Raw genomic sequence first — 20,783 nt, forward strand, 5'->3', positions numbered from 1 at the left:
TCAGATACAGTCAGAGCTTCCTTGACATGTTCTAAGTCCTCTGCACCATCACATAGAGCTGCTAGGGGAATCAACAGAACAGAGGTTCTTTAGAGGCAGGTACAGATCTTTTATCTCTGTATTTACAGCCCTAGCAGAATATGTCACATATAGTGGTCTCCAAGTGAATGAATGAAATACAAGATGGCAAGCAGGCAGAGAAAAAGGAAGGTAGAAATACGAGCAGCCATGGGCCTCAGAATAAAGCATGGAGTCAAGATAGGGATCAGTCCCAAGGCTGCTGACCTCACTGGGGAGAATAATAGGCAGACAACACAGACAAAGAGGAGGTCTGATAAGGACACCTCAACACTGAAAGGGAGGGGACAGAAACAGAGGATCCAGGGAGGACACTAACGGGGAGCAGAGAGGTACCCCAGAGACATCTGGACACACAGGAACAAGAAGCAATGTTCAGGAGTCGTCAGGAATTCTTTTATGATGCTAGTATAATAGTGATGCTCAAACTGATAAAGTCAGCGACAAAGGAAGAGGAAGGGGAGGTGGCTGGGATGGGTGGGGAGGGGCTGCTACACACCAATATAAATACTGATGCAAACATTTTCAATAAATCAATACCAATCAGAATTCCAACAGCACCTTCTTAAAAAGAACACATCATTACCAAATGGATTGTATTACAAGAATGCAATGATGGTTAAAAGATGACAAAAAAATCAATGAAATACTCAACTCAAAAATCCAGAAAAATAACAAGCAAACTGAAAGTAAAAGGTTTTTTTTTTTTTTTTTTTTTTTTTTTGTGATGGAGTCTCGCTCTGTCTCCCAGGGTAGAGTGCAGTGGCACGAACTCAGCTCACTGCAACCTCTGCCTCCCAGGTTCAAGTGATTCTCCTGCCTCAGCATCCTGAGCAGCTGGGATTACAGGTGCGTGCCACTATACCTGGCTAATTTTTGTATTTTTAGTTGAGACGGGGTTTCACCATGTTGGTCAGGCTGGTCTCAAACTCCTGACCTCGTGATCTGCCCGCCTTGGCCTCCCAAAGTGCTGGGATTACAGGTGTGAGCCACCACGCCCGGCCAGTAAAAGGAATTTCTAAATATATCAGCAAAGCATTGAATTACAAAACAGAAAAGCAGTGCCATTAATATAAAAATCAGAATTATTATTTGACAAAAATGAACAAGATAGACAAACCATTAGTTAATCTGTAGGAGAAAAGAAGTAGTCACAAACACACAAAGTAAGAAATTACAAAAGGAGGAGAACTACTAAAAATGAAGAAATTTAAAACATTTCTAACAGTCTAACAAAAATTCTTGTGCTAAGGAATTTTAAAGGATGAAATGGATAATTTCCTAGGAAATGTAATTTAGCAAAATGGATCCTGTAACAACAGGAAGTTTAAACAGACCAGTCTCCATAGAAAAAAACACAGTTACCAAAAATCTCCCCTCATTGTCCTCACCACACATACATATATATTTAACATGACAGGCCCACGAAATTTCTCGAGAGAATTCTAATAAGCGATCAAAGACCAGAATATGAAATGTCACTTAAACATTTTCAGGGCTTAGAGAAAGAAGAAAACCTAAATATTTTTATGAAGCATGAATAAAACTGATCCCTAAACATCTTAACTATAGCATGCGCACACGTGCGCACGCACACACACACACACACACACACACACACACACACAGAAGTACAAGAACTCTCGCAGCAGTATTGTTTGTGAAGGCAACAAAAATGTAAACCAGCTAGTATCTATTACAAGTGGAGCAGACAGATAAACTGTGATATATATTCACCAGCAGTGACAATGGACAAACTGTTATCCATATATCAACATGGAACAGGTCTCAAAACTGTTGAACAAAAGGGCATATTCTAGAAGGAGTCAAAAGATATGATTCCATTTATAACAAGTTTGAAAACAGACAAAATTAAACAGTATCTTGTTTAGGGGCAGACTGGGAAGAAGGAGCCAAAGCGTCTGACTGATGATCCTTGCACTCGTCTTACAAGAAAGCTGTTTCTGGGGGAAGGACATGAGCAGCTGAGGACCTGCTTCACCTACCATAAATATGCTAATTAACTAGATTACCTAACAAATAAACTAAAGATATCTGCTGAGAGTTCTTATTTCCGGAATACCCTTAGCAGGATGTCCCTGGCTATGGATTACTTATAGTAAATAAACACAGAATTATGGATTTGTAAGCTGTGCCTCTCTGGGGCATGAAGTGGAGATGTTTCCTAACTGAATGCTTCATGCTGGGTGAGATGACCTTGTGAACCTCACTTAGAGACTTTGTCTATTGTTTCAGGTCAGAAAGCACAGGTCTGAATCATGAAGAAAGGACCCGGGGAGTCACACGGGATGTCCCAGACCTCTCTCTCATCCATCTGCACCTCGATAGCCTGTATTCTTGAAATTTATTAGTACAGCCAGATAACTGGGAAAGATCTCTGATTGGCCAATTCTGATTTAGTAATCTGATCCTTTATGTTAGCTCACAGATTAAGTGGTTTTCAGGTTAAATTCTTCATAAAGAAAGCAAGAGAATCCTGGGGATAGTGGTAGTAGGGTGACAATAAATGGACTGCCCTGGACACTTCTGAGTTGTAGTGTTTTAGTTCCTAAAACGAGCACATGGTATTTACCACTCTTTAAATGACATAAATATGCTCATTTGTAAATGATATACATTCGATGCTCAAACATTAAGCACACATAAGTTAGCAAAAGAAAGATGGTGAATATAGAACAATTTCTTAAAAGTTTGGTATGAAGGAAAAGAAGGAGATGAGGAGGTAGCTTAAGAGGCAGGTAGGCTGGAGAGAAAATGCACCCTGAAGCAGAGGGTAGTGTTTAGATTCCTGGAGAAGGTATCAATGCTATTCTTCAATACTCTCTCCCACTTGGTTCATAGATGGGCAATTCACCTGCATCAAGCTGGCTTCTGAATATACAAATGGAATATGGAATCCAAATCTGTCATCATCTGAGCCCCTGATTGAACAGAATCTGAGACAGGAGTTCTGACCATGGTGGTGAGGGGGTTAAGGGAAGGAAATATCTGTGCCGGCAAAAGTCCATCTTCTACCTTCATTTAAGCCAACTCTCCTGAGCTCTCTTCCTCTTCCACCTTTAGTATTCTTACTTTGTTCTCCATCCTACCTCTTAGGAGCCATAAGAATATACTCCTTCACCACCTACCAGCCTCCCAGGGCCACAGGTTAGTAACAATGAAATGCTGAGGGAGTGAGGGAGTAAGGCAGGGCTGGAAGAGAAGATGCCAGAGCAGGGCACAAAGAGCTGGCCCACTGGCAGCTATGGGCAGCTTCGAGTGCTACCAGCAAATATGTTGGACCCAGTTTCCTTCTCCCAAGATCATATAAAGATCATTCTGTTCTACTCCTCAACATGTCACCTATTATGACAGTAACTTACAGGAAATACTTACATATCAGTCTCTCCGTTTCTATCCAGTGACGACCATAAAGAAACCATTTAGCAGGAAAATCTCTGTCCTAGAGCTCTAGCTATGCAGAAAAATTATGAATGCATATCTTCCTTATAACAGCATTTGTAATTGTGAAAACTGGAAATAATCTAAATCTGAAAAAATAGGGACTAGTTAAATGTATTATGGTGTACACACAGAGAGACTATTAAACTCCTAAAATATTAAATTCTTAAACATTTAATGACAAGAAAAAATGTTTCCAACATGTTTGCTAATAAGATTCAATAAGCAATACTGTATGTAGACCATTATGTCCCTCATTATGAACACACACCCATGTTACAAAAAAGAATAGAAAAATAGACCAAAATGTTAAAAATGGTTAGTAATAAAATCATGGGTGTTTTTTCCTCTTATGTTTTTTATATAACAAAAATGCTTCTTTTATTTTCCAAATTTTCATCAATGAGTATATATTATGAGTGAAAGAAGAAAATATTTTTAAAACATATTACTATTAATAAGACTAATCAGTTAGGTCAGAAGTGGAACAGTACAACCCACAGAATGGAAGAAAATATTTTCATGTTATATATCTGATAAGGGTCTAGTATCCAGAGTATAGAAATATTTCCTAAAACTCAACAAAAAAATCAATTAAAAAATGAGCAATGGATTGGAACAAATATTTCTCCACAGAAACTATACAAACAGTCGATATGCACTTAGAAAGAGGCTAAACATCATTAATCATCAGGGAAATGCAAATCAAAACCACGATGGCTATAATAAAAAGGTGGACAATAATAAGTTTTGACTAAGGTGTGGAGTAATTAGAAGCCTTATAGTGCTGGTAGGAATATAAAATGGGCTAGCCACTTTGGAAATCAATCTAGAAATTTCTCAGTCAGTTAAAGATAGTCACCGTATGACCAGCAATTTCACTTCTAGGTATAAACCCAAGAGAACTGACAACATATGTATATACATAAACTTCAATTCAACACAAATGTTTAGAACAGCATTATTCATAATAGCAAAAAGGTAGAAATAACCCAAGTGGTCACTAACTGATAAATGGACAAACAAAATATGGTATTATCCATATAACAGAATATTGTCAGCATAACTAGGAACAAAGTAGCAATTCTGCAAATGTGGGTGAACCTCAGAAACATGCTAAGTGAAAGCTAGCCACAAAGACCATGTTTCGTATGGCTCCATTTGTATGAAACGTCCAAATCCATACAGAGAGAAAACAGATTATTGGTTTCGGGCCATGGGAAACAGGGAAGAATGCAGTGTCTGCTAATGGGCATGGGGGTTTCTTTTTGGAGTGACAAAAGCAATCTGAAATATGATAGTGGTGATGATAGTACAGTCTTGTGAATATGCTAAAAACCATTAAATTGTACATTTTAAAATGGGGAATTTTGTGGATGTGAATGATAGGTGGAAGGCTAAAAACAAAAATAACAACAACAACAACAAAAGCAAGATTGGGCTCAGTGGCTCATGCCTGTAATCCTAGCACTTTGGAAGGCTGAGACAAGTGGATCGTTTGAGGTCAGTAGTTCAAGGCCAATTTGGCCAATATGGTGAAACCCTGTCTCTACTAAAATATAAAAATTAGCTAGGCATGGTGGTGGATGCCTGTAATTCCAGCTACTTGGAAGGCAGGAAAATCGCTTGAGCCCAGAAGGCAGAGGTTGCAGTGAGCTGAGATTGCACCACTGCACTCCAGCCTGGGCGACAGAGAGAGACTCCATCTCAAAAACAAACACACAAAACCAGAGGTGGAAGGTTATACAGGCCAAAGGCTCTAGCAATGACAGCCACGCAGAATGCCACTCATGGAACATCCTCAGGGATTGCCTGGGTCACTGCATTCTTCGAGTTAGTTTGGGCCTAGAGGAATTCACTTTCCTGGTTGAGGTCATACTACCCAGGAGGAAACACATCTTCAGATCTGCCCCCAGCTGGCCATGGCAGGACACTAGGATGATGAGGGTCAGCAAGAAAGGGTGTCATTTGCTACTGAAATGTGCTCTTACCATCTAGTGTCCAAACACTCTCACAGTTACGTGCTTTTAATACTGTGAGGGCATTCGACCTAAAATTAACCCACAGGGGACAGTCTGAACTCAAGTCATCAGGACCCAAATCCCGACGTGTCGCCCAAAGTGGAACTGGCATCATGTGTGAGTAAGCTATGCAGTTGCATGAGCAGAGAAGAGGGGTTCAACATGCATGCCTGCCATTCCTTGTCACTCATGTGCATAGATTCTGGTAGACTTGTGATAGGCAGGAGTTCCGCGGGACTGGAAGTCAGGACAGGGTAAGCATGTTACATCTATGACTGGGAAGGCAGGGGTACTGACAGCCCTGGGGCCGTGCTTCCCTTCAATACGGATCTGCGTGTAGATAAGACAGCCCAGGGGGCTTCTCATAGCCTTTCTTACCTTGTTGCCCTCCCACATTAGCCACAACAACTTATGCTGAAATGACAACATAAAAGAAAGGAAAAGATCGGGCGGCTCCTGGATCCTTTTTCTTTCAGCCCTTTCTTACTCTTTCGTAAGCTGAAGGCAGAGTGTCGGTAGAATGCGCACACCTCAAGAAGTGAGGGACAAACAGTGCAGGTGGTTTTGTACTGTTTCTGCTGTTCTGGTCCGAACAAAGTACAGATGCGTGTGGGAGCTACAAAATACAATTCAGGTAATTTTGCTGATTCTGCCTCCATGTTAAACGCTCTTATATTTGCCTTCTAAACTGACACTGCATAATAAAAGATGAATGGTAAAGTATATGGTAATAATTTTAAATTTTTATTTTTCTTTCCTTATGACGTTACATACTGAATTTAAAAATCACCATAACAAGGTGGGAGAAACCACAGAAGGAAGTGAAGCGTTGTGTTAGTGTCTTTAACAGCACTTTTGCTTGAGTGTTTCATAAATGATCCTGCATTTTCGTTTTGTATTGGTTCCTACTAATCACGTATCTGGCCCTGCTTAAAGTTCCACCTCCATCAGGTGTAAGAAATGTGATTTCTGTCTCTTTCTCTCCCCACCTCCTTGAGTGAAAGTGCTGCTGACAGAAGGCAAGTTATTAAAAAAAAAAAAAAAAAAAAAAAAAAAAAAGCTACCCGATTTCCCCTATATCAAGGGTTCTTGAGTTTGAATATACATCAGAGTCACCTGGAAGGCTTGTCATAACATGGTCTGCTGGGCCTCAGAGTTTCTGATTCAGCAGGTCTGAGGTGAAGCCTGCGATCCTGCATTTCCCATAAGCTGGTAGTGTTCATAAGGCAACACGCGTGGTCTAAAGTAGGCGCCATCTCAGCTTTTGACAGCCAAAGCTGCACGAAATCTTACAAAAGGCATGGTCTGGTACCTCATAAATGTTGAGTTGCTCCACCAAGTCCAGGTCGGTCCCTTTCTTGTTCAAGTGCCTCTGGGACACAGCAGCGATGCCCAGCTCCTCCAGACCGTCCACGACATCGTAGAAGGTGTCTTGGTCTGGCAGTCCTGATAACGTCTGGAAGAAGAGAAGAACCAGCTACAGACACGCCACAGAGGACTGCCTCAAGGCTCTTAAGGCATTTTCCAAAGCCTAATCCAGGCATAGTGGCATAATATCGCCATGGCCACTCATCAATCCAGACAGATGACAAATTTATTTGAGAAAAACCTCTTCAGTGTGGCAGGCAGAATTAACCCCAATATTCTCCCCTCTGGTATATACGTGCTATATAATCTCCTTGGCTTGAGTGTGGGCTGGGCACTCCCATGGGAGGATGGCACTCCCATGATAGGGTTACATTAGGTGGCAAAGGTGAGGGGATTTTGGAAATGTAATTAAGATCTAAAATCACTTAATTTTGAATTAATCGAAGGGGTGACTCTCCTGCATGATAATCAGGTAGGCCCTTTAAAAGAGGGCTGAGCCCTTCTCTGAGCTCTGGACTGGAAAGAGGTTATGCCACTGGCCTCGAAGCAGCAGCAACCACCACAAGTTTCACAGACACAAGGAAATGAATTCTGCAACTACATAGGCTCAGAAGAGGACCCCAAGCCTTCATGAGACTCCAGCCCTGGGGGACACCTTGGCTGCAGCCTTGTGAGACCCTGGGCAGAGGAACCACTAAGGCCATGCCCAGACTCCCGCCCCATGGAAGCTGTGAGATGATACATGGATGTTGTTTGAAGCCCCTAAGTTTGTGGTAATTTGTTACATGGCAATAGAAAACTAATGTACTTTGTAATTAGAAACTCCTGTTAAGAGCCATACACCAACAACTGGAGTTGTAACAATTTTATTAAATTGTATTTAAATTCAATAGGGTCTCCCCATGGTCTATGAAATTTTGGAAAGCATTAGAAATTTCAAGGCAGCAATTAAGAGACAAAGGGAACCCAAGAAAGAAAAAGCTGACTTTGAATTCTACCTCTCTTAAGAGAATGAGGGCATCTGAGACAAGGCCCGGCTCAGAGCTGGAAGGAGGCTGAGATGTACTGCAAGCCCCTTATCTTATACAAGAGGGAGAGAAGGATTAATGCCTGAGGCAACAGGAAGTTACTAAAGACACTGGGATAAAACCCTGGGCTCAGAGCTGCCATTCCAGTTTCAGCCTTTAGTCCCTACTTATTTTATTATCTTTGCACTTCTAAGAACAAGACATGCATTCTAAAATTATTCTAAGGCCAGGCGCCGTGGCTTAAGCCTGTAATCCCAGCACTTTGGGAGGCCGAGGCGGGTGGATCACGAGGTCAAGAGATCGAGACCATCCTGGTCAACATGGTGAAACCCTGTCTCTACCAAAAATACAAAAAATTAGCTGGGCATGGTGGCGCGTGCCTGTAATCCCAGCTACTCAGGAGGCTGAGGCAGGAGAATTGCCTGAACCCAGGAGGTGGAGGTTGCGGTGAGCCGAGATCGCGCCATTGCACTCCATCCTGGGTAACAAGAGCGAAACTCCGTCTCCAAATATATATATATATAGTCTAAACCTGATAACTTGCCTAGGAAGAAATAAGACCAGGAGGCAGAGGTTGCAGTGAGCCAAGATCATATCACTGCACTCCAGCCTGGGCAATGGAGCAAGAGCCTGTCTCAAAAACAAAAACCAAAATGAACTAAAAAGCCTCAAGAAACTCTTGCCCCTTGCTCAGTATTAGGCCCTGAACTAAGTGTATCAGCAGGCCATTTGTCATTTCTGCTGTGAAAATGTGGGCTTGAGCCAAGCCTGCGTACTATCACCTTTCCCGCAGGCTGCAGAGGAGATGACGGCCTTCTGCCACTCACAAATGCAGCGTCTTTTTCCACCTGTGCAAGAGGGTGCTACACATCCTAAAAACACATTAATATATATTTTTTTCAGCTGATACTCTAGTATGCTCAGCAAATTGTACCACACTCTCACCTGTCCCTGGGCCTCCCCTCCCAGTTCCACCCTGTGGCCTCTGCTATAATTCGTCCACCTCTGATAAAAAAATGGTAGCTTCACCAGAAAAGTCTGCAAGGCAAATGTTTCCTGATGCCTTCACCCTCAGACACTAAAGGTGCCCAGCGTAGCTGCCTGACACTTGGTATCTCTCCTCCTGTTTTTTTCTCAGACTTTGTCTTGATGAGGCCTTGACAAGTAAATCTTTACAGATCTCTCTCAGAGGGGGAAATTCTGTCCTACCAGACATTCTTCGCCTTCTCTGGGTTTTCACTGATTCCATCAAGTCCTCTTGTAGGATAAAACCATTGTGGCAAAGCCTATACAGGTATTGATCAACTTACGACCTATGCAACTTAGAACCATTCGACTTGATGACCACAATCGATAGCCACGACTGCTCCGCGTCTGGCAGTGCAAACGTTGCCCAGCTGGGCATTTGACAGTGTGGACCAGCTTCCGGCAGCACTACCGTCTCCATGTGCACCATTTCAACTGTTATCCCAGATTCGGTACAGCAATTTGTGTTTTGTGTCTCGGATATTTTTCATCAAACCCCTCCCAAGATGTCTACCAAGAGGAAATTGTCTTTGTCTATGCCTCAGCCTGCCAAGAAGGCTTAAATATATTACTTAAAGATTTTTATAACATCATTTCACAGTCCTGTACATATAGCCTACTCAACTTACGACCAAATCTTGTTATGACTGGTTGGTCTGGACCAATCGTGGTCGTAAGTCGAGCACTAGCTGTACATGAATGTTCATAGCAGTGCTATCTGTGGAAGCTAAAAGCTATAAACACACAACTCCCCTTCAATAGGTGAATGGGTAAGCAAATATGCATCTCTACAAGGAATACTACACAGCAGTGGAGAGGAGTTAATATATTGCATATATTAATATATGCAATCAAAGATGAATCTCAAAAGGCATAATACTGACAGAAGCCAGCCAGCCTCAGAGGGTTACTTACTGTATGATTCCATCTGACATTCTTGAAAAGACAAAATTACAGTGATAAGAGAATAAATCAGTGGTTTCTCAGGCTTATATATAGGAGGTCAGAATGTCACTATAAAAGGATAACATGGGGGATATACTACATTATTATTAATCTGTATTCTAATTGTGAAGGTGATCAATCTCTATGTATGTGTTACAACTCATATAGCTATATTCTAGAAGAAAAGGTACATTTACTGCATCATAACTGTTATGGTTTTGATGTGCCCCCCCAAAGTCATGTGTTAGAAACTTAATCCCCAATGCAGGAGCGTTGGAAGGGATGAGCAGTGATTAGGTAACGAATAGATTAGTGCTGTTATCTCAGGAGTGGGTTAATTATTGTGGGAGTAGTTTCCTGGTAAAAGGATGAGTTCAAAGTCTTACCTTCCCTACAACCCCACCCCTTCACCCTCACCCCTCACCCCCCATATCCCACTACTGGATAGCACAGAAAGAAGGGCCTGGCCAAATGCCAGAACCTTGATATTGGACTCCCATACTCAAGAACTGTAATACATTTCTTCCCTTTATAAATTACCCAATCTGTGGTATTCTGTTATAGCAACACAAAACAAAGACATAAAGTTGGTACAGAGAAGTGGGGCTGTTGCTGTAACAAATAACTGAAAATGTGAAAGCAGCTTTGGAATTGCGTAGTAGGTAGAGGCTGGAAAAATTTGGAGAAGCAAGCTAGAGAAAGCATACATTGCCCAGAGCATTATCTGGTTAACACTAGTGGGAGCTCAGAAGAAGAGAATAGCTGTAGGACAAGTCAGAGCCTTCTTAGAGATTGCTGAAGTGGCTGGTAGAAATACAAATGGTAAAGCCAATTCTGAAGAGGACTCAGGTGGAAATGAGGATCAAGGTATTAGAAACTGGAATAAAAGCCATCCTTGTTTTAAAGTGGTGAGAACTTGGCTGAACTATGTCAATGTCCTAGGGCTCTAATGAAAGACAGAATTTAAGAGCCATAAACTAGGATATCTGGTGAAAAAAAAAAACTCTAAGCAAAATAATGAACGGGTTGTATGATTACTTTTAACTGCATATAGTAAGACGCAAGAGGATAGAAGTGATATAAAGATGGAGTTTATTAAAGGAAAGCACAGTAGAAAAATCAGAAGAAGTCACAGCCTGGCCATGTAAAGAGTGAGAAGGCATCTTTTGGAGAGCAAACCAAAGGCATGACCAAGTGACCATTTGCTAACAAAATTATAGTACGGATAGAAGGGAGTCAGTGTTATTTGCCAAGAAGACGGAAGAAAAACTCTGAAGGCATTTTAGAGACCTTGCCTTGAGGTCTCTGAAATGGTACCAGCAGTATCTCAGCATTCCCTGCTCAAGGCCACTAAGGGTCCTGCTCCCAGAATTCTGGTGTCAGATTTTTTGGCCACCCCAGCTGTGATTCAAGCAGCCCTTGCTGCTCTGGAAGGTACAAGCCATAAAATAATTCTACAGGTTTGCAAATTACAAGAGCCGTGAAGCCATGGTGGCCTCAACCTAGATCTAAAAGATGTTGTGGGCAGCCTAGGGTCCCTGGAAGAGACTTGTCATAGGGGTGTAGCTAATGTGGAGAGTCCCCGCTAGGGCAAATGCCTAGTGGAGCCATGGGAGTGAGGCAGCCCCCAAGACCCCAGAACTGTAGAGCTACCAGTGTGCAACTCCAGCCTGTGAAAGCTGTAGGCATAAACTCCCACCCAAGAGAGCTGGAGCGTGGGCTAAGCCCAGCAAAGCCATAGGGATGGGGTTGCCTGAGGTCTTGTGGGCCCAACTCCAACCCCAGTGTGCCCAGGATGTGGGACATGGAATCAAAAGAGATTATCCTAGTGTCTTAAGATTTAATATTGTTTTCTCTCTTGGGCTTTGGACTTGGAACTAGTCACCCCTTTTTTCTTGCCTATTTCTGCCTTTTAGAATGTGAACATCTATGCCAGTTCCGACGATGTATTTTGGAAGTAGGTAACTTGCTTGATTTTAGACTCACCGCTAGAGGGAAATTTGCCACAGGATGAATCGTGTCTTGAGTCTTACCCAAACCTGATTCAGATTAGACTCTGGATTTTGGATTTTGACTTCATACTGGAATTCATTAAGACTTTGGGGCTATTGGAATGAAATGGATATAACTTGTTCATGAGGAGGACATGAATTTTGGGGGATCAGGGGCAGAATGCTATGGTTTTAATATGTCTCCCAAAGTTCATATGTTAAAAACATAATCCCCAAGGCAACAGTATTGAAAGGAGGTAAATCGGATGGATGTCATTATCTCAGGAGTTAGTTACTGCAGGAATAGGTTCCTAACAGAGCATAAGTTTCATCACCTTCTCCTCTCTTCCCTTGCAACTCTGCAACCTCCTTGCCCTCTACTGTGGATGAGAGAGCAAAAAGGTCCTCACAAGATGCCTGTACATTGATACTTTGGTATTGAATTTCCCAGCCTCCAGAACTGTGAGAAATAGATTTCTTTATAAATTACCCGGTCTGTGGTATTCAGTTATAGCAACACAAAATGGAGTAAGAGAATAATTTTAAAACAATAAAAGTAAATGTAGAAGCAAATACTCAGCATGTAGTATCCAGGTTCACCATCCCCTAGCCCCACTGAACAGCTACTCTCCCCACGGCTCCCTGGGGTCCTGCTTTCCCTGAACACCCTAAGCCAGCCCCACAGTAACCCCTCTTGTTGCTCATTCTACCTCCCACTCCCAATCTGCTTCATCCTATTTTATAAGGTAATCAGTTTTAGAACAGTAACCAGGATAGGACTTAGTGTCATTGTTTTATCACAGAAGTGCCCATTTTTAAAATTCCATGTTATAGAGGCTTTTATTTTGTTGCGATCAATAGTTAGAAACCACTGAAATTACAATCTAATTTCCCAGATTTTATAGTCTGAATGTTTTCCAGATCCATATAAACATTTTATTTTGTTATTTTGTTTGCTATCTCAGAGGAGTTTACTCACTGGGCAAGATGCATTACTACAATGCAACAAAACAAAACAAACCCAGCATGAGTGCTGGTAGCCTCTAGACTTGTTTAACCCATTTATGCCGGAGGTTGCAAATTTTTGTGTGTGAAAAATCAGACCTTGGCAATGACCTTGAGCAGTAAGATATAAATAACTCTTACAAGCTTACTGTTCCAGTAATGGAAGACTAGGCATAAATGGGTTAAGGAAAGGATTACATTTGAGTGAATTTCCTCAAGGATCTTTCTGGATGTCTCCTTGGCCAGAACTAACAAAGGATGAGAAAGAACTGCCAGAAGACAAAGAATAAGTGAGGAATTTCTGGACATCAAATGCCACAGTATGCCAAGCACAGGGTGACAGGCACTGGGTCTCTGTCAGTGATTAGCAATAAAGTATCCACAGTGTGTGGATGCTGCTAAGATCATAAGAACATCTGGGCACGACCTTATCAATAAAATAATTTCATTTAATCAATAAAATACAATTTCAATGTGTAACACTGTACCAGGATGAAAATTCCATTTTTGCTGAATTCAGTGTTTACCAAAACAGTGTCAGTGACCAAAAAGGACAGGAAATAGATGACCTTAATCTTTAGATACCAACAGAAAACTGCTTCAAATCAAGTGGTAAAACAAGCTCAAAGAAAGATTTGAAAATAAAAGCAGAATTCTCAGGATTATACTTCAGAAAAGTTGTGCCCATTTCCTACCAGGGTTATAGGAGTTTCCTGTGTGTTCATCAACAAATGATACCTCATTAAAAAGCAATCACTGCCAATGTGACCTGGGGAAAATGTCTTATTGTTTTTGCATGTATTTCTTTTGATCTTAGTTGGTTTAATGTCTTTCATTTTTCTACTGAGTTCACAATGTATTTAGGGTAGTATCATTTTCTACCTTTCTTTTTGTAAACCATCTCTCAGTTTGTCATTTGCATTTAGTTATAATTTGTGATTTTCATTTTGTACATAAGAGCTTCTAAAATTTTATGCAGTAAAATATTTAAATCTCTTCCTTTGGAATCTTTTTCACTGGTTTTATTATTAAAATAAACATTACCAACCAGAGACTAATTAGCCTTCATCTCTTTTTTTCTTTCCTACAGTTTGATATATTCCATTAAATGCTTTAAGCTCTCTGGGACTCATTGTGGTATACAGTCAAAGTATGCTTTTGTTTACTTCCATTTAACAACACCTCTCCAATCAGTAGCTAACCTGTCCCCACCAATATTAACTGCACAGTGAGTTGTTCTGTATACTGAGGCCTGTTTCAGAGCTCCTCTGAACCAATCATCTGTCTGCTGAGGAAAGGGCCAGACCAGGATTGTTGTAATCCTCAGAGTCTGCATAACATTTTACTATCTAGTAGGGCAAGTTGCTCTTCATAATTATACTGCTTTCTGCAGATGTATCCCCAGTTCATCGGGGAAAATGTTTCTCTGGTCCCTTTTTCCAGGAAGGGACTCTGGATCTTTCTGAAGCCCTGACCATCACTGCAGATGGTCCTGCACGCTCATGCCCAGTGTGAGCGTGTATGGAAAGCACACAAAAGGTCCATGGGGCAGCTGGTGAGGTGCCTGTGCTCTGAGGCATGGTGATCCAAATAGAGAAACTCCAGACCTGAGACTGGGCCTGTCCAGGTCAGCATGGGTTCTCTTGTTTAAGAGCAGCATCTCTGGGGACGGGCACCAAGGGCCAACACTGTCTTACAAGGTGGTGATCAGGGAGGGATGAGACAGGAGGAATGAGAGCACAAGGTGTTGTCACCATCACATGAGACGAGTGGGACCCACCCCAGGATCCCCTATCTCAGCCCAACAGTCAGACTTCAATATGCAGTGGAACACGCGTACCCCGTGTCTTCCTGACTTGTGAACTATTTTCTTAGAGTAAAAACTTCATAATTTATATTCTCTCAAGGAAAAATGATTTTAAAACATAATTTTGGCTGAGTACAGTAGCTCATGCCTGTAATCCCAGCACTTTGGGAGGCTGAGGCGGGCAGATTAGCTGGGGTCAGGAGTTCAAGACCAGCCTGGCCATCATGGCAAAACCCCATCTCTACTAAAAACACAAAAATTAGCTGGGCATGGTGGCATGTACCTGTAATCCCAGCTACTAGGGAGATTGAGGCAGGAGGATCTCTTGAACCTGCAAGGTAGAGGTTGCGATGAGCTGAGATCATGGCACTACACTCCAGCCTGGGCAACAGAGTGAGACTCCATCTCAATAATAATAAAAGTAATAATTATTTTAAGGGGCCAATTTGACAGGAAAAGCAGTCATGAAATTCTGTCACCTTTCTGGTTTACCAGAAAAGGCCAAAGCATGAACGCATGCAGGCGGGCACCCACAGGGCTTCATAGGCACGCATAGCTGCACACACCCACTCTACATGTCGCATAAAGGATTATCTCCTTTAGTGCACACTGCAGCCATGGTTCCAGCCACTATGAGGGGGTCCACATGGTGTATCTCTTATTGAGAGGGAAAATTTTAGATTTTCACAATATATTAGTTCCCTTTGGCTACTGAAACAAAGTACCACAAACTAATAGAAACTTAAAATAATAGAAACTTATTCTCTCACAGTTTGAAAGACTAGAAGTCTGATATTAAGGTGTCAGCAAGGCCATGCATTCCCGAAAGGCTCTACAGGAAGTCTCTCTTTGCCTCATCCTCAGTTGGCAGCCAGCAATCCCTGGCATCCCTTCGTGGGTGCATCCTTCTGACCTCTGCCTGTCCTCGTGTGGCTGTCTTCCTTGCATGTTCACGTCGTCTTCCCTTGTGTCCCTTTTCCTCTTATAAGGACGCAGTCATGCTGCATCAGAGACCACTCTAATGACCAGATTACATATGCTAGGACACTATTTCCAAATAAGGCCACAAGCACAGACACCCGGGGTCAGGACTTTAACATATCTTAATGGGTGACACAATTTAACCCATAACACAGTCAACCAACCTTGTTCACCAAAGTCATTGCATAGACCAGTAGCTCCGTGTCAACTCCATCTTTTTCCTCCAGGATTTCCATGATATTTGACCAAGGTTTGACCCCTATGAGTAAAGCAAAAACCATTAGAAACAGCGATTCATCAACATTCTTTATCCAACTCACATCACAGTTTATTATCCAAGGACGTATCCAGTGATGGCAGTGTCTCTCAGTCATCAAATTTCAAAATATGGCACTGTCCTTGGGATGGATTTGAGCATACTTCTAAATGAGAATATTTCTTAGTAAAGATCTCTATCTCACATCATCCTTGTTCTTTCGACAAGAGCACTGTGTATGCTTCAGTGTCTGGATGCCTATCTACTTGCTTGAAAAATTCTTCATACCAAATACGTAGTTTTTAAAAATCCACTTATTGCAACTCTGTAGGTCATACGTTTCCCCCAGAGCAGAAAACTCTTGGTAACTATTCTATGAATATCCATCAGCAAATAAGGAAAGGGGATGTGGAAGATCTTAACATCCCTCTAGAAGTGACTCCAAGAAATAAGTGACATGCCTGTCTAGCAAATATCTCAAGAATGGAAGTATATTACATCTATTCCATCAAGGCACAAATACTGTTTAAGTATCAGGTAGGTACAAGGTCTAGTGAGCAGGTGCCCTCAATAAGTTTACAGTCTAATGGAGCAGGTAGGCATAAGCACAAAAACAGACACCAGCACGGAGCAATGGCTTAGACATGTCCAAGCATGAAGCTAAGCCTGTCACTGTGCAAAGTGAGCTCTCTTGCAGCAGGGATGATTACAGAGGGCTTGGCACAAGAGGTGGCTTCTGCCTGGGCTCTGCAGGTGAAGGCTCATGGTCGTTACTTCCAGGCTCTAGGAGGGGCAGGAGAGTACTTCACACTCACATTCAGGACCACTAAGCCAAGGGCAAGACCACAAAGGGGGACACAACACATTGACGTGGTTTTCTCAGCTCAAGATGAATATCTGAAGTGAAGTGAAATAAGAATTGCCTTGCCCTTGGCTTGGTGGTTTGCAACATGAAGCTCTTTCCTGCTTTCTCTATAAAGATCTCAAAGGGATACTGCTTATTTTTGCTTGAGAGAAGTAAACTTGGAAATAACCTAAATACAGTACTTTGCAAATTCTGGTCCTTGGATGGGTTATGCCAGAGCTGATTTTGACCTTGTAAACAAAAGTTCCCCAAGGACTGTGGTAGTATCCGTCTTGTTGATCTCTGTGCTCTTAGGACAGCACCTGGCATGTAGTACATGCTCAGTAAAATGTCTGCTGAATAGAGAACGGGGACCTCTGAGAAGGCATGAAGTGGGTCAAGCTGGAGCAATTTTAAAAGAACCAGGAGGCAGATGCACATGGTAAGGAAAGCAGAGAAGACAGGATTTAAGAGGATTAAACAAAGAATAGGCTCCTACTTACTACAAGATATCAAAGACACAAATGTAGCTCAATGTGGACATCTTCTGTCTTTCCTAAGTGAACAGAAAGCCTTTTCTTTGGCTAAGTTGCCCAGCTAGTCAGAACCAGGCAGTCTTCTATGCTAACTGAGCATGGAAGTCTTCCTTGCTAACTGAGCACGAAGACATGTTCTTTCACCTGCTAACTACTGAGTTATCTACTTGCTGACGTTGATCATCAAACTGCTTGGAAGTCCACACCACAGTGTAGCTGCTCTTCCAACCCCCGCAAAATAACCATTTCAGCCCTCAAGACAGTCAATCAATATGATCAGCAGGCCTTGGGTCTCACTGTCCAGGTGCAGTTTAAGAGATCTGAATGCCGCTGTTTGTGTTTATAATAGGGGCAGCCTCTAACATTCACACTTTGTTTCAAACCTTGGCATAAAACACATATTCTAGTGAGTTCCCCATGCATGGTTCAAAGGAAGAATGTTCAGGGGAGAAGGTATCAAAACTAAGGATTTCTAGTGGTGCTCATGGACCCAGAACTACTTTTGGTTTCTTACTTTGGAGCCAAAATGCCAAACAGGGCCTGAGGGAGCAAAGGCCAAGGACCCAGCCCAGAGAGAGCAGGGGAGGTAGCCAGACTATGGCCATCCTCCCTTTAAACAGACACATGCACACATGTGCATCTAATCTTTTATAATAAGAACACCCAAACACTAGCTTAATTTAACTGAAAAATGTGTTCTTCAGCTGTGTTATCTGAGTCTCTTAATATCATTTAAGGATTTTAAGTCTGGGAATGTGCATATATTCATACACTGTTAGCATGGATGTTCTTTTTTTTTATTGTTTTGGGGCAGTAAATGGGAAATATTTACAAGGATGAAGGTGAAAGGGAAGAAACATTTGGTTCAACACAAATAGCACTGGCAGCCTCAGGCTAAGGCCTGTGTAAAACACCAGCACATGCAAGTTTCCTAGGAGCACCTGTCAGAATGACATAGTCCACTTACTGCCCTCACTGCCTTTGCTAACTCCCTACTCTGTGTGTGTGTGTGTGTGTGTGTGTGTGTGTGTGTGTTTTGCGGGAGAGAGGATTCCTATACTGGAATCACAAACCATATGATGCTATCCCTTCACATAACAGAGAAAGAAACTGGACCCCAAAGGAGTGGAATGGAGGGGCTCAGGAAGTTCACCTGAAGCTCCTAAGGTCTCTGGAGTGACTGTACCCACCTTATAGGATTATTGAGAATTGTCATTGGGATAAAGCACTTTGTCTTTTTTCCTCAGCGCTGCTGGAGTGCGTTAGAAGACAATACTTAATCATTGTGCGTTAGAAGACAATACTTAATTATTGTCATCTGTCTTTCTCCAACTCCACCGCCCCTCACCCCCACCCAAAACACTGAAGTACACGTTCTGTGAGAGCCTTTTTCCCTGATGACTGCAAGCACACAACTGATATTCAAATACATGCTGAATAAATGGGTTCTATATAAAAACTGTTCAGAGTTGTGTCTGTTACATGGCAGATACCTAAATATCAGTAGCTGTAATTGTAATGGTGGTGGTTGGTGGAGACACCCAGTTTACCTCCAGGTAGACCATCTGCACTGACTCCCTGGCCAGCCCTCTTAACCCAGATAAATAAATACACACAGAGTCAATTGCTCAATACTTTTCCCCCGACACTTTTCTAAATCTCTGCATTAAATCCAAAGGAAACTAAGATATTTAGCTTAGTGCCTCAGACATGGGTTGGTCTAAGCCTCAAACAGAAGCTCTTCACAGCACGTTCCATGTCTTTCCACATAATAGATAAACACACTCAATGTAGATGCTTCTGCTATAAATAACGGTGGAAACAGAGCTTGAGTTCTGTCAACCTGTAGCTTCCACTACACTTCACACGATCTTCACAGATTGACATCCTCTTAAGCAGAAGGCAAAGATGGCTGAAAGTCTTGAAAGGATGGCTGAATTTTCTCCCCGCTGATCATGTGTGATACATATGCTTAAGAATTATGTCATATCTCATCACCTTACATTCAAATGAAAAACTGAACTACTTCAAAAGCTATGCTGAGCCAAATTAGTGGGACTCAAGATTTATGACAAATTTCAACATGAGTTATCCTCTCTGGTCACTTGCCTCACCCACTGTGGGAGAGACAAACCTGCTCACTCAGATGGAAGGACCCCACACCCAGACACTGGAGGAGTGTCAGCCACTTTCCCATCAACCTCCACAGGGAAGACCTCAAGGAAAGGGAGTCTCTGACATGGCAAAATGACAAAGCAAGGCTCTCTATGGGCTCCCATGAGCATTACTGCCTTTCTCTCTTCCTGCCAGACCCTGGTCACCAGAAAGGGAAAGTGACTTAAAGATGCAAGCAAAGAAAAGAAGATCCAGTGTCTGATTTTAATACCATACCATGACCCAGAGATGAACTTGAATCCACCTTATTATCTCAGCCCCTGAGCAAAACTGCAATTGCCTGTGTCAAATGAAGCATTTCAAATTTTCCTTCTTCATAAACACTGATCACTCCTTAGGATGGACTTGAAACCCTTTGGCTTTTATCCCTGCTAACTGACCCCACTCTTGGCCACAGACCAAATTGCCCACACTGCAGAATGAAGCCTCCGGTTAGCCCACATGCAGCCTGTATGATGTTTATATTTATAAAGCAACCAAAGGAATTCATTCTGGACAACTTCATTTACTTTAGGCAGTAATGATTTTTGAGGACTGATAGTTTATTTGTTGGTTTTATTGCTGATTCCTTAAATCTGACAGTTTTCATCATTCAAAAGAAACTATTTAAAAAGACAGCTGCTTATTCGTCCATTTGTCCCTGCTGAAGGATGAGTCTAAAGCCACTTTGAGAAGTAACATTTAATATTTATAAACTTATGGATATGCTCAGTTTACCCTAAATCATTTATAAACAAATGGATATGCTCAGTTTACCCTAAATCACCTCTGGCACCTGTCTGCTCTCTCACCCAGTTGAGAGGGAACTGGAGGGCTGCCTCTAAACCCACTAGGTGGAAACACACCTGGAAGTCATGTTGCTCTCTGCAGAACACTGTGACATATTTATATGTTTAATTCCATCACAGGATTCACGAACAATTTTACTAGCAGTAAAATAGGATGATGTTATATGTATGCATTATAAAACCATAGCCAAGACCACACATGTCCATAAAGAAACATGCTATTGAGCCACATGTGATAAGCTATTTCTGAGTTTTTCCATTAGTGTCATTCCTTGTTTTCAGCTGCTAGTGCTCAGCGGCAGACAGATAACAGCAGTTACCAAAGGTTTAAGAAATTTTATAGGCAAAAACCATAAAGCCATAAACAATTCATTAGCTTTTTTTTTTTAATTTTTGCTAATCAGTAAAAGATGGCTATTGCTTAATGTTGGTGGAAAGACTTGGTACAGATGAGACTCTCTGGCTGGGGCTA

General features: G+C 41.9%; 1 protein-coding gene across 9 annotated transcripts in view; it reads right to left on the reverse strand.

Moving 5' to 3' along the window:
• Positions 1 to 20,783, reverse strand: part of FHOD3 (formin homology 2 domain containing 3) — a 493,523-nt gene that overhangs the window by 172,007 nt on the left and 300,733 nt on the right. For all 9 annotated transcript variants that reach the window (XM_074383563.1, XM_074383562.1, XM_039463510.2 and 6 more), the window contains 2 exons: positions 15,877 to 15,971; positions 6,874 to 7,017 (listed from right to left, as the gene is read on the reverse strand). In XM_074383563.1, coding sequence (XP_074239664.1) covers positions 6,874 to 7,017; positions 15,877 to 15,971 — 239 coding nt within the window. The remainder of the gene's footprint in view (positions 1 to 6,873; positions 7,018 to 15,876; positions 15,972 to 20,783) is intronic.

Source organism: Saimiri boliviensis, chromosome 13 (genome assembly GCF_048565385.1).
Source record: "Saimiri boliviensis isolate mSaiBol1 chromosome 13, mSaiBol1.pri, whole genome shotgun sequence".
NCBI classification, from domain to species: Eukaryota; Metazoa; Chordata; class Mammalia; order Primates; family Cebidae; genus Saimiri; species Saimiri boliviensis.